This window comes from Scyliorhinus torazame, chromosome 13 (genome assembly GCF_047496885.1).
Source record: "Scyliorhinus torazame isolate Kashiwa2021f chromosome 13, sScyTor2.1, whole genome shotgun sequence".
NCBI lineage: Eukaryota > Metazoa > Chordata > Chondrichthyes > Carcharhiniformes > Scyliorhinidae > Scyliorhinus > Scyliorhinus torazame.
This window is the reverse complement of record NC_092719.1, coordinates 113,019,917-113,037,714: the sequence shown is the minus strand read 5'-3', so window position 1 is coordinate 113,037,714 and position 17,798 is coordinate 113,019,917. Positions and strand designations below refer to the sequence as shown.

At 49.3% G+C, this 17,798-nt stretch overlaps 1 protein-coding gene across 1 annotated transcript in view; it reads left to right on the top strand.

The window, feature by feature from the left end:
- Positions 1-17,798, top strand: part of dnah1 (dynein, axonemal, heavy chain 1) — a 1,119,271-nt gene that overhangs the window by 1,007,279 nt on the left and 94,194 nt on the right. Inside the window, exon 72 of the mRNA XM_072472076.1 lies at positions 3,221-3,397. Coding sequence (XP_072328177.1) covers positions 3,221-3,397 — 177 coding nt within the window. The remainder of the gene's footprint in view (positions 1-3,220; positions 3,398-17,798) is intronic.

The window sequence follows — 17,798 nt, the reverse complement described above, 5'->3', positions numbered from 1 at the left end:
TCGTTTCGGGATGGGATAGTGTTCCCGCATGATGTTGTTATTCAGATCTTTAGGATCTATACATATACGGAGCTCGCCAGAGGGCTTCTTTACACAGACCATGGAGCTGACCCATGGCGTGGGCTCCGTGACCCTGGATAGGACCCCTTGGTCCTGAAGAACCTGCAGTTGTACCTTGAGGCGGTCTTTGAGTGGCGCAGGAACCCTGCGAGGTGCGTGAACGACAGGGATGGCGTCCGGTCTGAGTCGAATCTTGTACGTGTATGGCAATGTCCCCATGCCTTCAAAAACCTCCTGGTTGTGAGCAAGGAGGGAATGGAGATTTGCGTGGAACTCAGCATCCGGGAAGTCGGATATCTCATCTGGAGAGAGAGACATAATGCGCTGTACCAGGTGAAGGACCTTACACGCCTGTGCGCCCAGTAACGAGTCCTTTGATGAGCCGACAACTTCGAAGGGGAGTGTGGCCGTGTGCATCTTGTGAGTTACCTGTAGCTGGCAAGATCCTATGGACGGGATGACGTTCCCGTTATAGTCAACCATCTTGAGCCGTGATGGCGTGATGGGTGGTTTGACCTTCATGGCCTGGACTGCAGAATATGCAATCAGGTTGGCGGATGCGCCGGTGTCCAGACGGAAGGCGACGCGCGATCGGTTGACCGTCAGGGTGGCACACCACTCATCGGCTGGATTGATGGCATTGACCTTGTTGACATCGATGACGGAAACGCGGAAGGCATCCTGGTCATCTGCATCACTTAACTGGAAGTCTTGATGCGTGGGCTGGACGGTCCTGACTTGTCTGCGAGATTGTCGAGGATGCGCCGGATCCATGGGTTGAGCCGAACGACAGTGGGCTGCGTAGTGGCCCATCTTGCCACATCTGAGGCACTGTCGGTTTTTTGCAGGACATCGCCCTTTTAAATGTAGAGCTCCACAATTGCCGCACGTCATGACGTCACGGCGTTCGTTGCGCCACTGCGCATGCGCAGTGCGATCTTGCGGTGGGCGCGCCTGCGCAGTGCGTCCCTCGTTGTGGCCGTTATTTTTGGCGCGCACCTGCGCGGGAGACCGCGAAAAGCGCGGGAAGCGGCCGCTGTCGTCCGGGCCGTGGGTCGGGAAGTAATCGACGGCCTGGATGCGTTCGACGTCGTGGGCGGCCTGGCTTGCCGATTCGACGGCTGGGGACCCCCTCCGTGCCAACTCGGACGCCTGAAATCGGGCAAAACGGCAGGTAGCATTTTCGTGGAGGACACAGGCTTCCACAGCAGACGCTAAGGTGAGGCTTTTTATTTTAAGAAGCTGCTGGCGTAGGCCACTAGAGGCAACGCCAAAAACAATCTGGTCCCTGATCATGGACTCTGTGGTGGTGCCGTAACCGCAGGACTGCGCTAGAATCCGGAGGTGCGTCAAGAAGGGTTGAAAAAGCTCCTCCTTACCTTGCAGGCGTTGCTGAAAGAGGTATCTTTCAAAACTTTCATTTACTTCAACTTGAAAGTGCTGGTCCAGTTTGAGGATGACCGTGTCATATTTGGATTGGTTTTCGCCTTCTTCGAACACCAGTGAGTTGAAGACGTCGGTGGCGTGCTGACCTGCGTAGAAGAGGAGCATTGCAATCTTCGTTTCATCCGAGGCACTCTGTTTTTCGGTGGCACGGATGTACAGGTCAAATCGCTGCCTGAAGAGCTTCCAATTGGTACCTAGGTTCCCCGCGACTTGCAACGGCTGCGGTTTGTCGGTGCGGTCCATGTCCAGAATGGCAGGTTAGTAGGCAGGTATCGATCCACTCCTGTACCATGTGGTGTTGGGTGTTCTGACACACAGATGAGCCAACACGGTTGTATATGGTACAACGCTATTTTATTCAAACTTACTATGTACAGTTTTGTCTTTGCACTCTGCACGTGGGGGTTCCCTGCTTGTGATGTTGTAACAGCTCTTCTCTGTTTCTTTGTCCCCAGACCTACTGACCACCAGGTGTCGTGCTCGTGCTTTTTATGTGGTTGGTGTTCTTGTCTGTGATTGGTTGTGGTGTTGTGTGCTCTGATTTGCCTGTTGGTGTGTCCATCATGATGTGTGTGTTTGAATATCATGACAGGGAGGATATGCAGACTCCACACAGACAGTGACCCAAGCCGGAATCGAACCTGGGAACTGGAGCTGTGAAGCAATTGTGCTATCCACAATGCTACCGTGCTGCCCTAATCTGCCCACTCTGGGGCCCCCCCACTCACACATTCCAGAAGCCTGGTGGTAGTGGCTACACTAAGGACATGGGACCAGTTCAAGCACCATTTCAAGCTTGGCGGGATGTCCATAGATGCCCCCATCTGCAACAACCAAAGGTTCACAATGGAGAGGATGTAGATGGAGGACAGAGGGACACTAAGAGTAGAGGACATGTACATGGACAATAGACTGACAATCCTGGGGATCTCTCAGAGAGGCTCCAATTCCTGAAAGGAACAAGTTCAGGTACCTGCAGCGGTGCGACTCTCTCCGCAAGGAGACAAAAACATTCCCCCAGAGACCCAGACACACGGACAACTCATAGAACAGGTCAGAACCCCACTGGACGAGACCAGACAGAAGTGGGGGAAGGAGCTGGACATGGAGACAGGAGGAGGCCTCTGGATCAAGACTGCACAGGATCAACTCCAACTCCTCTTGCACTGGGCTAAGCCTGATGCAGCTCAAGGTGGTGCACAGAGCGCATCCTACTAAGACATGCATGAGCGGTTTCTTCCTGGAGGCTATGTACGAGCAATGTCAGGGGATACCCACATGTTCTGGTCTTGCCCAGACTCAGGGAGCTCTGGATGGCCTTTTTTGAGGCCATGTTCAGGGTTGTGGGGGTCGAGATGGAGGCATGCCCATCTGTGGCGGTCTTCAGGGTGTCAGAACATCCAGAGCTCTGGACAAGGAAGGGGGCGGACGCCCTGGCATTCGCCTCACTGGTTGCCAGTGAAGGGGGGGGGGAATGTACGTTACACGCAAATTTAAATAATGTCAGGATTATAATATGTAAGCTAATATTACTGGGACTACTGTCACAGACACAGTGAAAACTTGATATACTCGTGTTGGTGTTGTTAGTGTTTTGGTTATTATTATTGTTTTTATATTGTTCTGTAAAGTTTTGATATTAAGTGCAAAAAGTCCACTAAAAATATTTTCAAAAAAATATATATTCTAATGGTCTGTTGCCCTGACTTCACAGGTGCTGAAGTATACAGCTGGGGAGATTAATTACGGAGGCCGTGTGACAGACGACTGGGATAGACGGTGCATAATGAATATTTTGGCAGACTTTTATAATCCAGACGTCCTGGAAGAAGGTTTTATATACTCAGCATCTGGAATCTACAGGCAGATCGATACTGACACTGATCTTGAAGCAAGTGCACACTTTTTTAAGCAACTATTCTTATTTAATCTTTTCATTATTTTAATGCTTCTAAGCAGATTTGTAAAGTTAACATATTATTAATCCTTGTCTGAATTTGCATATTAAAATTGAAGAGATAATTTTACAATTTTATGTGGAAATCTTCCCTGCTGTTATGATGGGAACATTTTGCATCGCATATACCCAAATTTCCCATTTGTTCTGAACAGCAAAGTTCTACGCTATAGGACTGATGAGTTAGAAACCCTTCCCTTAACTTCCAAGTTACGTCAGTTGGTACCACACATCCTGAGTCAGTGAGTTTAAGTTCCAATACAGGATGTGGAGTGCATAATACTGGCAGACAGTAGGATTTGTCTCCCTGCGCATGGGAGCCATTTAAACCTATCACATTTCTATCTTCCTTCAGTTCCAAAGAAGAGTCATATTCAAATCAAAACTCTGTTTCTTTCTGCATAGATGCAGCCAGACCTTCTAAGTATTTCTAACAGTTTCTGTTAGTATTTCTAACATTTTCTGTTTTCATTTCAGATTTCCAGCATCTGCAGTAATTTGCTTTTATTATAGGAGCCAATCATCTTCTTGGGTCTACTCTGCCATTCAATTAGATCTCTATCTCTGCTCCATGTAACAGCCTCAGCTCCATATCCCCTGATACCCATACCTAACAAAAAAAAATTACCTTTATAATGAAAGCCATCTATGCATGTTCAGATCGTTTTTGCAGATCTTATGCCACTATTCGAAGAGCAGGGAGCTCTCCTACTATCTTGGACAACTAAAAAATTCTCATTCATCTAATTTCATATTGTTGTTACAACCACCACAGAGATCAATAACTTTTAATGCCCCGCCAGTGAGCCCCTATTGTGCGTGTCTCCAGCCACTCAATACGGGAACTTGTACTTCACAAACCCCATGGGGAGATGAATCAACAATCCCCCGTGGTCTTCGTGGGGATCATAACATCCCTCCCCCTCAAGTCCATTTCATCCCTGGTGCTTCTACGGTGATGAGGTCTCCTCTGCCTCTTTGCCCTTGGCCTCGAGTCAGTGGCAGTTGGAGCCGGATCAGATGGTGTAAAACAGACAGGTGACCGTCGCTTCCTCAGAGAGCACCTGAGGGTCACCGACACTGAGTCTTCATCAGTTCCGGCTACGAGGGGAAAACCAGATCCTTGGCCTCCATGTCAGGACCTGAGTCTTCACTACCAGAGAGACAGATATAGAGTCCCCTGTGGGCTTTAGTCTTGTGCCAGAGGTGACTGCAATAGGAGTTGGCGATGCGGTTTCGGCTGGAGCGGACTCCCAACTTCGAAGGTAATCCAGGTGCTTCTCCAGGACTTTCACTTGGATCTTCACCTTGTAGGAGACTTTTCTAGTTTGGCTCCTGGAGCCCAACAGGAGCCAGCTCCGAGGTTCTGCACGTAGACAGCGCCGCGTGAGACTCTCTCGGGTCTCATCGCATCATGATTGATTTTTTGATTCTCCTGTTTAGATTCCATCCTCCCTGCCAAATTCAGAAACAGCAAGATCAACCTGGTGTGATGTCATCGTTCCATCACTAGTTCTGCTGGCCCGACTCCTGTTGTGGTATGGGGTGTGGTTCTGCAATTGGACAGAAATCGCGCCAACTTGGTCTCCAAGGATCCAGCTGGCTGCTTCTTCCTTCCACTTTTTAAAAATAAATTTAGAGTACCCAATTCATTTTTTCCAGTTAAGGGGCACATTAGTGTGGCCAATCCACCTCCTCTGCATATCTTTGGGTTGTGGGGGCGAAACCCACGCAAACACGGGGAGAATGTGCAAAATCTACACGGACAGTGCCCAGAGCCTGGATCGAACCTGGGACTTCGGCAGCAGTGCTAACCACTGTACCACCATGCTGCCTCTCATTCCATTTTTGAAGGACTGTACTGCCCACTCTGCCAGACCATTGGATGACGGGTGATATGGTGCCGCCCTTATTTCAGGAAAGCCTGGAACTCCCCATTAGTGAAGGATGTACCATTGTCAGAGACTAAGACTTCCAGTATGCCATGAATGCAAAAGCTCTGATGGAGTTTCTCAATCATGGCGTGAGAAGTTATAGGGGCCATACGGTGTACTTCCATCCATTTGAAATGGACATCCACGAAGATTAAAAACATAGAACTTTAAAACGGACCAGCGAAGTCTACATGTACCCACACTATTGTCTGCCTGTCCACTCCCAGGGTGTAGGGAAGCCAAAGGTGCGAGCTTCAGGTTCTCTTGGCATAAAGTACATTGTTTTACCAGATCCACAATATCCGTGTTGTGCCCAGACCAATAATTGTAGCTTCTCACGAGCATCTTCATTTTGGAAACACCAGGGTGGCTCTTGTGGCTGATTAGTGCCGCCCTGGTGGAAACGACTACCCAGGATCTCCACATGATTATACTATCCTCGATACTTGAGTTCTTCCCTCTTGGATAGGTATGGCTTCATGCCATCAGAGGGCTGACCTCAGATCCTGCCATTCAGGATCATGTGTCACAGTTTAGACAATATGGGGTCCTTTCCTGTCCAAGCTTTCATCTGTTTTGCCGATACCGGTAAGGTCTCTTAAGACATTTAAGGACACGCTGGCCTCTTCTAATGCCGCAAGGGAGCCAGGCCTGAGGGCAGCAGGAGACAACTCAGTGTGTCAGCTTTGGCTATGCATGCTCCAGGGTGATGTTCGAGGGCAATGTTTTTCAAACGTTTTTTCCCGGGACCCACTTTTGCCAACTGGCCGACCTTCGGGACCCAAACGGGCCGACCATCGCGACCCTTGCCGGCCAATGTTCGCAACACACGCCACGTTCCCTTACCTTTAATGCAAAAGGGAAGCCTGCTTGGTCTGCATGACCTCACTCCAATCAAGTTCACAGGAAGAGAGGGCAATGTGCATATCAGATGCAGATTTCTGCCAATTCCTTTGCGCTGTCCTCAGCTTTATTAAAATAGAAAATCCAACCTCACATATATAGGTCATTGTGAAGGGCAATAGTAACAAAATGCTTGTTTTACTCAGCACTGGATGCTCATGGGAGATTCTACTCCAGAATACTGACAGCCTCATGGACACTTGGCATGTTTTAATGTGCAGCTCAAATTTGTAGTCAGCTGTAAGTACGGCTTTGTCAAAGGGAGGTCATGTCTGACAAATGTGAGGGGCAACACGGTGGTGCAGTGAGTAGCACTGCTGCCTCACGGCGCCGAGGTCCCAGGTTCAATCCCGGCTCTGGGTCACTGTCCGTGTGGAGTTTGCACATTCTCCCCGTGTTTGCGTGGGTTTCGCCCCCACAACCCAAAGATGTGCAGGCGAGGTGGATTGGCCAAGCTAAAATGCCCTTTAATTGGAAAAAATGAATTGGGTACACTAAATTTATAGAAAGAAAAATGACTGACAAATTTGTTAGAGTTCTTTGAGGAGCTAACAAGGAAGTTAGACAAAGGAGAACCAGAGGACGTGATTTATTTAGATTTCCAGAAGGCCTTTGACAAGGTGCCGCAGAGGAGATTGTTAAATATGTTAAGAGCCCATGGTGTTAAGGGTAAGATTCTGGCATGGATAGAGGATTGGCTGACTGGCAGAAGGCAGAGAGTGTGGATAAAGGGGTCTTTTTCAGGATGGCAGCCGGTGACTAGTGGTGTGCCTCAGGTGTCTGTGCTGGGACCACAACTTTTCACAATATACATTAATGATCTGAAAGAAGGAACTGAAGGCACTGTCGCTACGTTTGCAGATGATACAAAGATCTGTAGAGGGACAGGTAGTATTGATGAAGCAAGGGGGCTGCAGAAGGATTTGGACAGTCTAGGAGAGTGGGCAATGAAGTGGCAGATGAAATACAATGTGGAAAAGTGTGAGGTTATGCACTTTGGAATGAGGAATTTAGGCATAGACTATTTTCTAAATGGGGAAATGCATGGGAAATCAGAAGCAAAAAAGGGACATGAGAGTCCGTGTTCACGATTCTCTTAAGGTTAACGTGCAGGTTCAGTCGGCAGTTAGGAAGGCAAATGCAATGTTAGCATTCATGTCAAGAGGCCTAGAATACAAGACGAGGGATATACTTCTGAGGCTGTATAAGGCTCCGGTCAGACCTGTCATGTGGATGTACCTTTAAGAAATGGGTGTTTATCAAATATCTGCAGTGATGTCAGTGCGTGAGTGGAGCTGGGCTGTCTTTCTGTCTTTTACTTTAGTTTTGAGCTGAAAAGCTGCTTTGTGGCTCTGTTTTTGGTTTCGTTTTCAGTTTTGGAGAGCTGCATTCAAAGCAAGAAGATGTTCTGATTTCTCTCTCTACAAGCTAAAGAATGTCTTCAGCTCACTTGATGATTGCAAAGTAATACCTGTTTCTGTAGAGAATTCAAACCTGCTGGCTTTGTTGAACAAGGGTGACTTATGGATGTTGCGAGGAAAGCTATTAAGGGTTACTTATAGAGTATTGTATCTGCGGTGATTATCAGTGGTGGTACTTGATAAACTGTTTATTGTGTGTTTATAGAGTGTTAACTGAATTCATAGAATAAACATTGTTTTGTTTTTAAAATATTTTAAGGTCTCTGTTGCATAACACCTGGTGAGTGGACCTTCGTGCTCCCCATAACCAAAATCTATTAAAAGTCGTGGGTCAGGTGAACTCCATGATATACTTTGGAATTTTCTAAACCCTGGCCCATTACAAATTGGGGGCTTGTGGGATAAAAGTCTATCTTTCGTGATTGGGTTGGCTTAGTGAACTTAACGACAGTGAGGGGTGAGCATATTTGTGTTTGCTTTTCAGGTGTGGTATTCCAATTTAAGTAGGGGGTGTGTTGTGGACAATGGCTCTTTCAGAGGCTCGGACGTTTTGGGAGGTGAAGAAGGTCACACGCAGTACCTTACGAACAGAGACTAAAAAAAGACTTTTAGATTTGGCAAAGACATTGCAGTTAACGTTACCTGACAGCATACGAAAAGACTTACGGCGGTAGCTGAGCATTTAAAATTGCCTGAGATACAGTCTGACGCATTAGAACTGGCAAAACTTCAGTTACAGATTAAATAACTGGAACATGAGAAAGAATTAAAGCAGCTTGAATACGCAATGAGGGACAAAGAAAAAGAGAGAGAAAGAAATAGAGAGGAAAAAGAAAAAGAGAGAAAGAGATAGAGAGGAAAAAGGAAAAGAGAGAGAGAGGAAAGGGAAAGAGATGGAGAGGAAAGAGAAAAAGAGAGAGAGTTTGAACTTCAGAAAATGGCCATGAAACATGACAGTCAGTTAAAATTGGCGGATGTAAAGGGAAATGTACAGTCTGAGGAGAGTGATGAGGATAATGAGCCTGAGCATCATAGTCGAAGGCTTGGTGGGGATCTATTTAAATATGTCAACGCATTGCCAAGGTTTGATGAGAAGGAGGTAGAAGCCTTTTTCATTTCATTTGAGAAGGTAGCTAAACAAATTAAATTGCCACAGGACATGTGGGTATTGCTGATTCAAACAAAGTTGGTAGGTAGGGCCAGTGAAGTGTTTGCATCACTATCAGAGGAGGTATCTGGAACGTATGAGCAGGTGAAAAATTCCATTTTGGTGCACATGAACTAGTGCCTAAAGCCTACAGACAAAGGTTTAGAAATTTAAGGAAAGAACCTGGTCAAACATACATGGAGTTTGAAAGGATCAAACAAAGTAATTTTGATAGGTGGATAAGGGCTTTGAAAATAGACCAAACATATGTAGCTCTCAGAGAAATTATACTTTTGGAGGAGTTTAAAATTTCAATTCCTGATGTAGTGAGAACTCATGTGGAAGAGCAGAGGGTTAAAACTGCGAGGTTAGCAGCAGAAATGGCAGATGATTATGAATTAGTTCATAAATCAAAGTTTGGTTTCCGACATCGGTTTCAGCCTGTCAGGGATAGAAACTGGGGAAAAGAGAAATACTCAAGTGGTAGAGGTGAAGGAGATCTGATGGGAGATAATAAGGAGAGTGTACCTCAGATTAAAAAAGAAATCCAGTTGGGTGGAAGAGAAATGAAAAGTTTCAAATGTTTTCACTGTAATAAACTAGGCCATGTAAAGTCACAGTGTTGGTGGTTGAAACAAAGCACTGGGAAGGCTGATGACAGGACAAGGCAGGGTTTGTTTAACAGGGTTTGTTAAAGTGGTAAAAGAAAGCCCAAGAGAAGCGAAGGAGGTGCAAAAGATTGTACAGCCTGATCAAAAGGTAATTGATAAGAAGGCGCCAGATCTCTTTAAGGAATGTACTTGTGTGGGTAAAATTTACTCGTGTATCAGGAGGAGCAGGTAAAGAAGTCACAATTTTAAGAGATACCGGAGCTAGTCAACCTTTGATGGTCAGAGATGAGGAGTTATGTAGTTTGGGAGGAATGTTGCCAGAAAAGGTGGTGAGAGGAGTAGTGTTCCATTATATAGGGTAAGGTTGGAAAGTCCAGTGAAGAGTGGTGAAGCAGTAGTAGGAGTAATAGAGAAACTCTTGTCCAAGAATACAGTTTATCTTGGGTAACGATATAGCAGGATCACAGGTGGGAGTGATGCCTACTGTGGTTGATAAGCCAGTGGAAAATCAGACAAGTGAAGTGTTGAAGGACAAATATCCTGGGATTTTTCCGGATAGTGTGGTAAGAAGGTCGCAAAGTCACAGGTTAAGACGAGGAGAAATCCGAGAGTGAAGATAAAGTTGAAGTGCAATTATCAGAAACAATTTTTGATCAGTAGTTTGGAAAAGAACAGGTGGAGGATGAGGCGGATATTTTTAGTTCAGTTTGAAAATAAACATGAGCCAAGGCTTCTCTGAAACCCCAAATATTGCCACCAAAGGGTCCGGGTCCACCTCCTCCCCCACTATCCTGGCGAGGGCCGCATACACTCCCGCTTCGAATCTTCCCATTTTTTTGCAACCCCAAAACATGTGCGCATGATTCGCTCTCCCCCGCCTCACCTCTCACACTCATCTGCAACCCCGTGGAAGAACCGACTCATTCTCGCCCAAGTCATGTGCACCCTGTGCACCACCTTAAACTATATCAGATTCATCCTTGCATAGGAGGAGGTCCCATTTACCCTATGCAGTGCCTCACTCCAAACTCCCCAATTGATCTCCCCACCCAACTCACCTTCCCATTTCTCCTTGATCTTCACCACACGCTCCCCTCCCTGCTCCCCCAGCCACTTGTATATATCCCCAATTCTTCCCTCCCCTTCCACATCCGGAAACAGCAGACACTCCAGCAGGGTGTATCCCGGCAACCTAGGGAACCCCCTCCAGACCTTTCACACAAAGTCCCTAACCTGCAGATACCTGAACTCACTCCCCCTCGGCAGCTCAATCCTCTCCCTTTGCTCCTCCAGACTGGCGAACCCTTCCTCCAAATACAGATCCCTCTCCTTGACCAGCCCCACATCCCTCCACCTCCTGTATACACTATCCATCCCCCACCTCCGGCTCAAACCCATGATTCTCCCACAGCGGCACTGACACCAACATCCCTTCAACCCTAAAATGCCTCCTCAACTGATTCCATATCTTCACCATGGATTGCACTACTGGGCTCACTGAATACCTTCTCGGAGCCATTGGCAACGCGACCGTCACCATAGCCCTCAAACTGGATCCCTTACAAAATTCCTCCTCCACCCTAACCCACTCTATCCCTTCTCCTTCCCACCATGGCCGCACCTTATCCACATTCGCTGACCAATAATAATGAAGCAAATTCCGAAATGTCAACCCCCCCTTTTGCCTCTGCCTCTGTAGCAGGGTCCTCCCGCCCCTCGGCACCTTCACTGCTCATATAAAGCCTGAAATGATCGTGTCCAATTTCCAAAAAAAGGCCTTTGGTATAAAGATCGGGAGAGCCTGAAAAATAAACAAGGACCTCGTCAGAATATTCATTTTCATCACTTGGACCGCCCAGCCAACTTCAACTGCAGTGCATCCCACCACCTGAGATCGCCCCTTGTTTCCTCCACCAGCTTTTTTTTTTTTTCCTCCACCAGCTTTGTTAAGTTCTACTTATGGAGTCCCGTCCATCCCTCGCTACCATAAATGGCATCCCCTCTAAATTAGCCCGCTGTCCCAGCTCATTCATCGGGAAAACTTTGGTTTTCCCTACATTCAGTTTATACCCCGAGAACCCTCCAAACCTCCCAAGCAGGCCCAAAGTCCTTACCTTACTCTCCAGCAGATCCGAAACATACAGCAACAGGTCATCGGCATAGAGCGACACCCAATGCTCCATCTGTCCCCGCATAATCCTCTGCCACTCCGCCGACCCCCTAAGGCACATCGCCAACGGCTCTATGGCCAGCACAAACATCAACAAACAACAGCAGGCACCCCTGCCTCATACCCCTGTGTAAGTCAAAGCTTCGCGAACTCATATTATTTGTCCTCACACTCACCCTTCGTGCCACATACAGCAACCGTACCCATGTCAGAATTCTTGGCCCAAACCCAAACCTTCCCAAAACCTCGAACACGTACCGTCACTCCACCCTTTCAAATACCTTCTCTGCATCCATGGACACCACCACCTTTGGTACCAGAGCCCCCGACAGATTCATCACTACATTCAACAGCCGTCTTATAATATTCGCAAGCTGCCTGCCCTTCACAAAGCCTAATTGATCTTCTGTAACAACTACCGGGACACAATCCTTCTTCCTCCCCGCCAACAACTTAGCCAATACTTTCACATCCATGTTCAATAGTGATATGGGCATATACGACCCATATTCCACTGGGCCGATCCCCTTTTTCGTGATTATATGATTACTGCCTGCGTCATCATCTCCGACAGTTCCTCTTTCTCCAGCGCTTCATTAAATGCCCCCAACAGATGTGGTGCCAGGTCCGTCGCAAATTCCTTTTAAAATTCCGCCGGGTACCCATCCGCCCCTGGGGCCTTCCCCGACTTCATACCTTTTTTTTGAACAAACAATTTTATTGAGGTATTTTAGGCATATAGAAAAAATTACATTGTACAGTACAAACAAAAAAAGAAGTCAAGACACAAATTCCACATTAAACATAATGCAAACCACAGCTCTGTTCACGCACAGACCCACCTCAATATCCCCCTACCCTACTCTACTCCAGTCTACCCTAGCCCCCCCCCCCCCTCCTCCTGCTGACGCTTGCTCCTCTGCGAAGAAGTCAATAAATGGCTGCCACCTTCGGGCGAACCCTAGTAGTGAACCTCTCAAGGCGAACTTGACTTTCTCTAGGCCAAGAAAGCTCGCCATGTCCGATAGCCATAGCTCAGCCCTCAGGGGCTTTGAGTCCCTCCATGCTAACAGTATTCGTCGCCGGGCTACCAGGGAAGCAAAGGCCAGAAAATCGGCCTTCCTCTCTTCCTGGACTCCCAGGTCCTCCGAAACCCCAAAGATTGCCACCTCCGGGCTCATTACCACACCAGTTTTCAACACCCGGGACATGACATCTGCGAATCCCTGCCAAGTTTAGGGCACGACCAGAACATGTGTACATGGTTAGCCGGCCCTCTGGAGCATCCAGCACACTTGTCTTCCAGCCCGAAGAATTTACTCATCCGGGCCACCATCGTCTGGGTCCGGTGCACGACCTTAAACTGGATCAGGCTGAGCCTGGCGCATGTTGCGGTCGTGTTTACTCTGCTTGGGGCTTCTGCCCAAATACTGTCCTCCAGCCACCCCCCCCCCCCCCCCCCCCCCCCCGGCTCCTCCTCCCACTTAAGCTTCAGGTCCTCGGTCTGCGTATCCTCAGCTCTCATTAGCTCCTTGTTGACGTCTGAAACTCTACCCTCTCCCACCTTTCCCCTAGAAACTACCCTGTCCTGTCTCCCCTTTGGCGGGAGCCGTGGGAAGGACGGCACCAGTCTGCGTACAAAATCCCTCACCTGCAAGTATCTAACGTTGTTCCCTCTCACCAGGCCAAACTTCTCCTCCAGCGCCCTCATGCTCGGAAAGCTCATTTCCAGGAACAGATCTCCCATCCTCACAATCCCCGCCCTCCTCCACAGTCTATAACCCCCGTCCATGTTCCACAGGGCAAATCAGTGGTTGCCACAGATTGGGGTCCACACCGATGCTCTTACCTCCCCTACATGCCTCCTCCACTGGCCCCAGGTCCGAAGAGCCGCCACCACTATCGGGCTGGTGGAGTACCGTGCCAGCGAAAGCGGCAGAGGCTGTTAAGCTAGTGCCCCTGCACGAAAAAGCCTCCATCCGCTCCCAAACCGACCCCGCACCCACCATCCATTTCCTTATCATCGCTATGTTGGCCGCCCAGTAATAGTTGCTGAAGATCGGCAACGCCAGCCCCCCTTCTCCTCTGTTCCTTTCAAGCATCACCCTCTTCACCAGCGGGGACTTCCCTGCCCATACAAATCCCAGGATAATTTTATTCAGCCTCTTAAAGAAGGACCACGGGATAAAGATAGGGAGACACTGAAAAACAAACAAGAACCGCGGGAGAATCGTCATCTTAACATACTGCACTCTCCCCGCCAATGACAGCGGGAGAGCATCCCACCTCAGGACCTCCTCCCTCACTCGTTCCACCAGTCGGGATCGGTTGAACTTGTGCAACCTGCCCCAGTCCCGTGCCACCTGAATCCCCAAATATCGTAAACTCTCCCCACTAGCCTGAATGGCAACCCCTTCAGCCTATTCTCCTGCCACCTCGCCTGAATTACAAACAACTTGCTCTTAGCCATGTTCAGTTTGTATCCGGAGAACCGGCCAAATTCCCTCAGGGTTGCCATAATACCGTCCATCCCCACCATTGGGTCCGATACATATAACAGCAGATCATCCGCGTATAACGAGACTCTATGTTCCACTCCCCCCCGGACCAGTCCTTTCCAGCCCCTAGAAGCTCTCAGTGCAATTGCCAGCGGCTCTATGGCCAGCGCAAACAGCAGTGGGGAAAGAGGGCAGCCCTGTCTTGTCCCACGGTGCAGTCTAAAGTAGTCCGATGTCGTCCTGTTCGTCCTTACATTCGCCTCCGGGGCCTGATAAAATAGCCTAACCCAGTCGATGAACCCCTCCCCGAACCCAAACCGTCCTAGTACCTCCCACAGATAATCCCACTCAACCCAGTCAAAAGCCTTTTCAGCATCCATGGCTACCACTATCTCTACCTCCCTACTCTCCGGGGGCATCATAATCATGTTGATCAGCCTTCTTATGTTGCCCACCAGCTGCCTCCCCTTTACAAACCCGGTTTGGTCTCCACAATTACATCCGGGACACAGTCCTCAACTCTGGTCGCCAAAATCTTGGCCAGTAACTTGGCGTCTACGTTAATCAAGGAGATCGGCCTGTATGACCCACAGGCCTCCGGGTCCTTATCCCATTTCAGAATGAGGGAGATGGTGGCCTGCGACATCGTCGGGGGTAAACTCCCTCTGCCTCTTGCCTCGTTAAAGACCCTGACCAGCACCGACCCCACTATCCCGGCAAATGTTTGGTAAAACTCCACCAGATACCCGTCTTGCCCCGGGGCTTTACCCGACTGCATGACCTTCAGGCCCCCCAACACCTCTTCGATCCTGACCAGGGCCCCCAGTCCGTCCACCAACCCCCTCCCCACTCTTGGGAAGGTCAGTCCATCCAAGAATCGCCTCATTCCACCCGGTCCCCCGGGTGGTTCCGAAGTGTACAGCTTCCTATAAAAGTCCCTAAAGACCTTGTTCAGCCCTGCTGGATCACCCACTAGATTACCTTCCCCATCCAGTACCCTTCCTATTTCCCTAGCCGCTTCCCTCTTCCGTAGTTGCTGTGCAAGCATTCTACTGGCCTTCTCCCCATGCTCATAAATCGCGCCTTTTACCTTTCTTTTTTTTAAAAATGTTTTTATTCTCCATTTTCACATTTTCCTTCAAAATTTACACCCCACCCACAAACAGTAAACGGTAACAAATACAAAATCAATTCCCTTAACAATACCAACGATCCCATCATCCCACCACCCCAAACAACGGCCCACCTGTCAATATATGCATCCAATAAAACAAATCCTCCCACGGTGGCAACAAAAAACAAAGGAGAAAAAGAAAAAGGAGTCCGGGAGCCCATGGCCACCATTGACCTATAGAGTCCACACCCCCTCCCCCCCTACACTCAACACCCTCCAACCTCTGAAAGAGTACCGTATATGATACCCAAGAGTTGTACCCCCCCCCCCAGTCTCCAACTCCTCCCGTCCACTGCCTCTTGTAAAACTCCTCCTCCCAACCTCGGTTCCTTCCCCCCAATTTTCCACCCCGGCTAGACCACTCGGAACCTGTTCTGCCAGGCTCCGATGGCCACAGCCCCTCCCCCCACCTCACTCCCGTTCACTGGCCGGCTTAAACCGGCCAACGTGGAGGCCCCCGCCCGGGTCCCTTTCCCACTTGCCCGGCCCTTCAGAACCCGCAGGTGCGCAAACACACGCGCCCTCTTCACTGGCCCGTTTAACCCTCTAACGTTCCAGGTGATCAGCCTGGTTGGGGGCACCTCGCCCCCCCCCCCCTTTGCCGATCAGCCATCCCCTTTCCTTGGCCAGCCCCCCAGCCATGTGTCGCGCTTCCTCTGGCCCGCCCCCTGGCCGGCTCCACCCATGACCTCCTCACTGTTACCAGGCCCAGTTTCCAGCCTCGTCAGCAGAACAACTCCCCCCCTCCCCCCCCTAGCAACACCCTCCTATCACCTAACCCCTGCCCTAATCTAACTATATGGACACCCCCCACCTCGGCTCCTATTGACTAGCTGCACTCAGCTAGCCTGGTGCTCCCAGCCTCGGCTCCAGCCCGTCTCCCACCGATTGTTCCCAGTCACCCCGACCCCTCCACACCACTTCCCCAGATCAGCCCTACTTAAGCAAACACTCTATACAAGTCATAAACAACCCCCACAATAGCACAATTCAAGTTAAACAAGAAAAAGAGAGATAAGAAATAACAGGCACTCTTCAGTCCTTCCCATACAGACACAGAAAAAAATTGCACAAAGTTCCCCTGAAGCATCCATTTTAACCCAACCCTTTTAACTGTTATACTTTAATAATTCCCCCCCAGCCAAACTCCAACTAAGCAAAGAGTCCAAACAGGAAACATTCAGGTAAACTACGCAAAGAGCATGCAAAAAACAATTTTAAAAAAGATACAAAAACGGGAGAGACACCACATAGACTTAACAGCTCTAACATGAGTCCAAACGTCCTCAGCTCAGGGCCAGCTCTTGCTTCTTAACGAAGTCCATCGCCTCTTCGGGTTCCTCGAAATAGTGGTGCTGACCCTTATACGTAACCCACAGTCGCGCCGGAAAAAGCAGCCCGAATTTCACCTTGTTTTTATACAGTGTCTCCTTCACCTGCCTGTAGCCTCCCCTTTTCCTGGCCACCTCAGCACTCAAATCCTGGTACACAAGGAGGGTGGTATTGTCCCAAATACAGCTTTATGTGCTCTTTGCCCATTGCAGTACCTTACTTGTCCAGGTACCTGTGAAAACGTACCACCATCGCTCGTGGGGATTCCCTTGTCGCGGCTGCCTCACCTGCACTCTGCGTGCCCCATCCACCACCGGTAGGCGCGGGAACACCTCGTTCCCCAGCAACTTCTGAAACATACCCTCTACATATGCGGCAGCGTCTAGCCCCTTGCCCCCTCCGGGAGGCCCATGATTCTCACGTTCTGTCGGCGAGATCTGTTGTCCAGGTCCTCCAGCCTTTCCAGAAGCACTTTTTGCTGGTCCCTCAGCCTCTGAATTTCCACATCCACCACCGTTTGAAAGCCAGCCTGCTCCTCCATTGACTTCTCCAACTGTTGGAGTTTCTCAGCCTGATCATCCAACCTTTTTCCCATCCGATCAATCGACTTCTGAAGCGGCTCCAAGTTGTCACGCTTCAAAGCCAAAAAGCCCTCCTGCGTAGTCTGCAGCAGCTGCTCCATTGTGGGCTGGGCTGTCGGCTCCTTGCTCTGAACACCAGCCATGCTGGTCTCTCTCACAGCCTCCACTGTGCCCTTAATCGACCACTTCTTCTGCTGTTTACGGTCACTCCGGCTTCTTAGGTCCATATAATTCTGTATGGGTCCAGTGCCTGAGTACTATTGCTTTCCAGTTCCACGCTCCAAAGCGCAAAAAGGTCAGGGGAAAAGGTTCAAAAGTCCGACCGAAACGGGAGCCACCAAATGTGCGACCTACTCCCCCATAGCCGCCACCGGAAGCCCCGACTTCATACCTTGATACTATCCAGCACCTCCCTCAGCCCCTCGTCCAGAAACCGTCCCATGTCCCCTCCTCTCCCCCCGGGTCCGCCTCGTAAGGTCCCTAGTAGTACTTCCTAAACACCTTGTTTATCTGCCCTGGCTCCGACACCACTTCCCAAGCCCCAGCCCGTATCTTCAATATTTC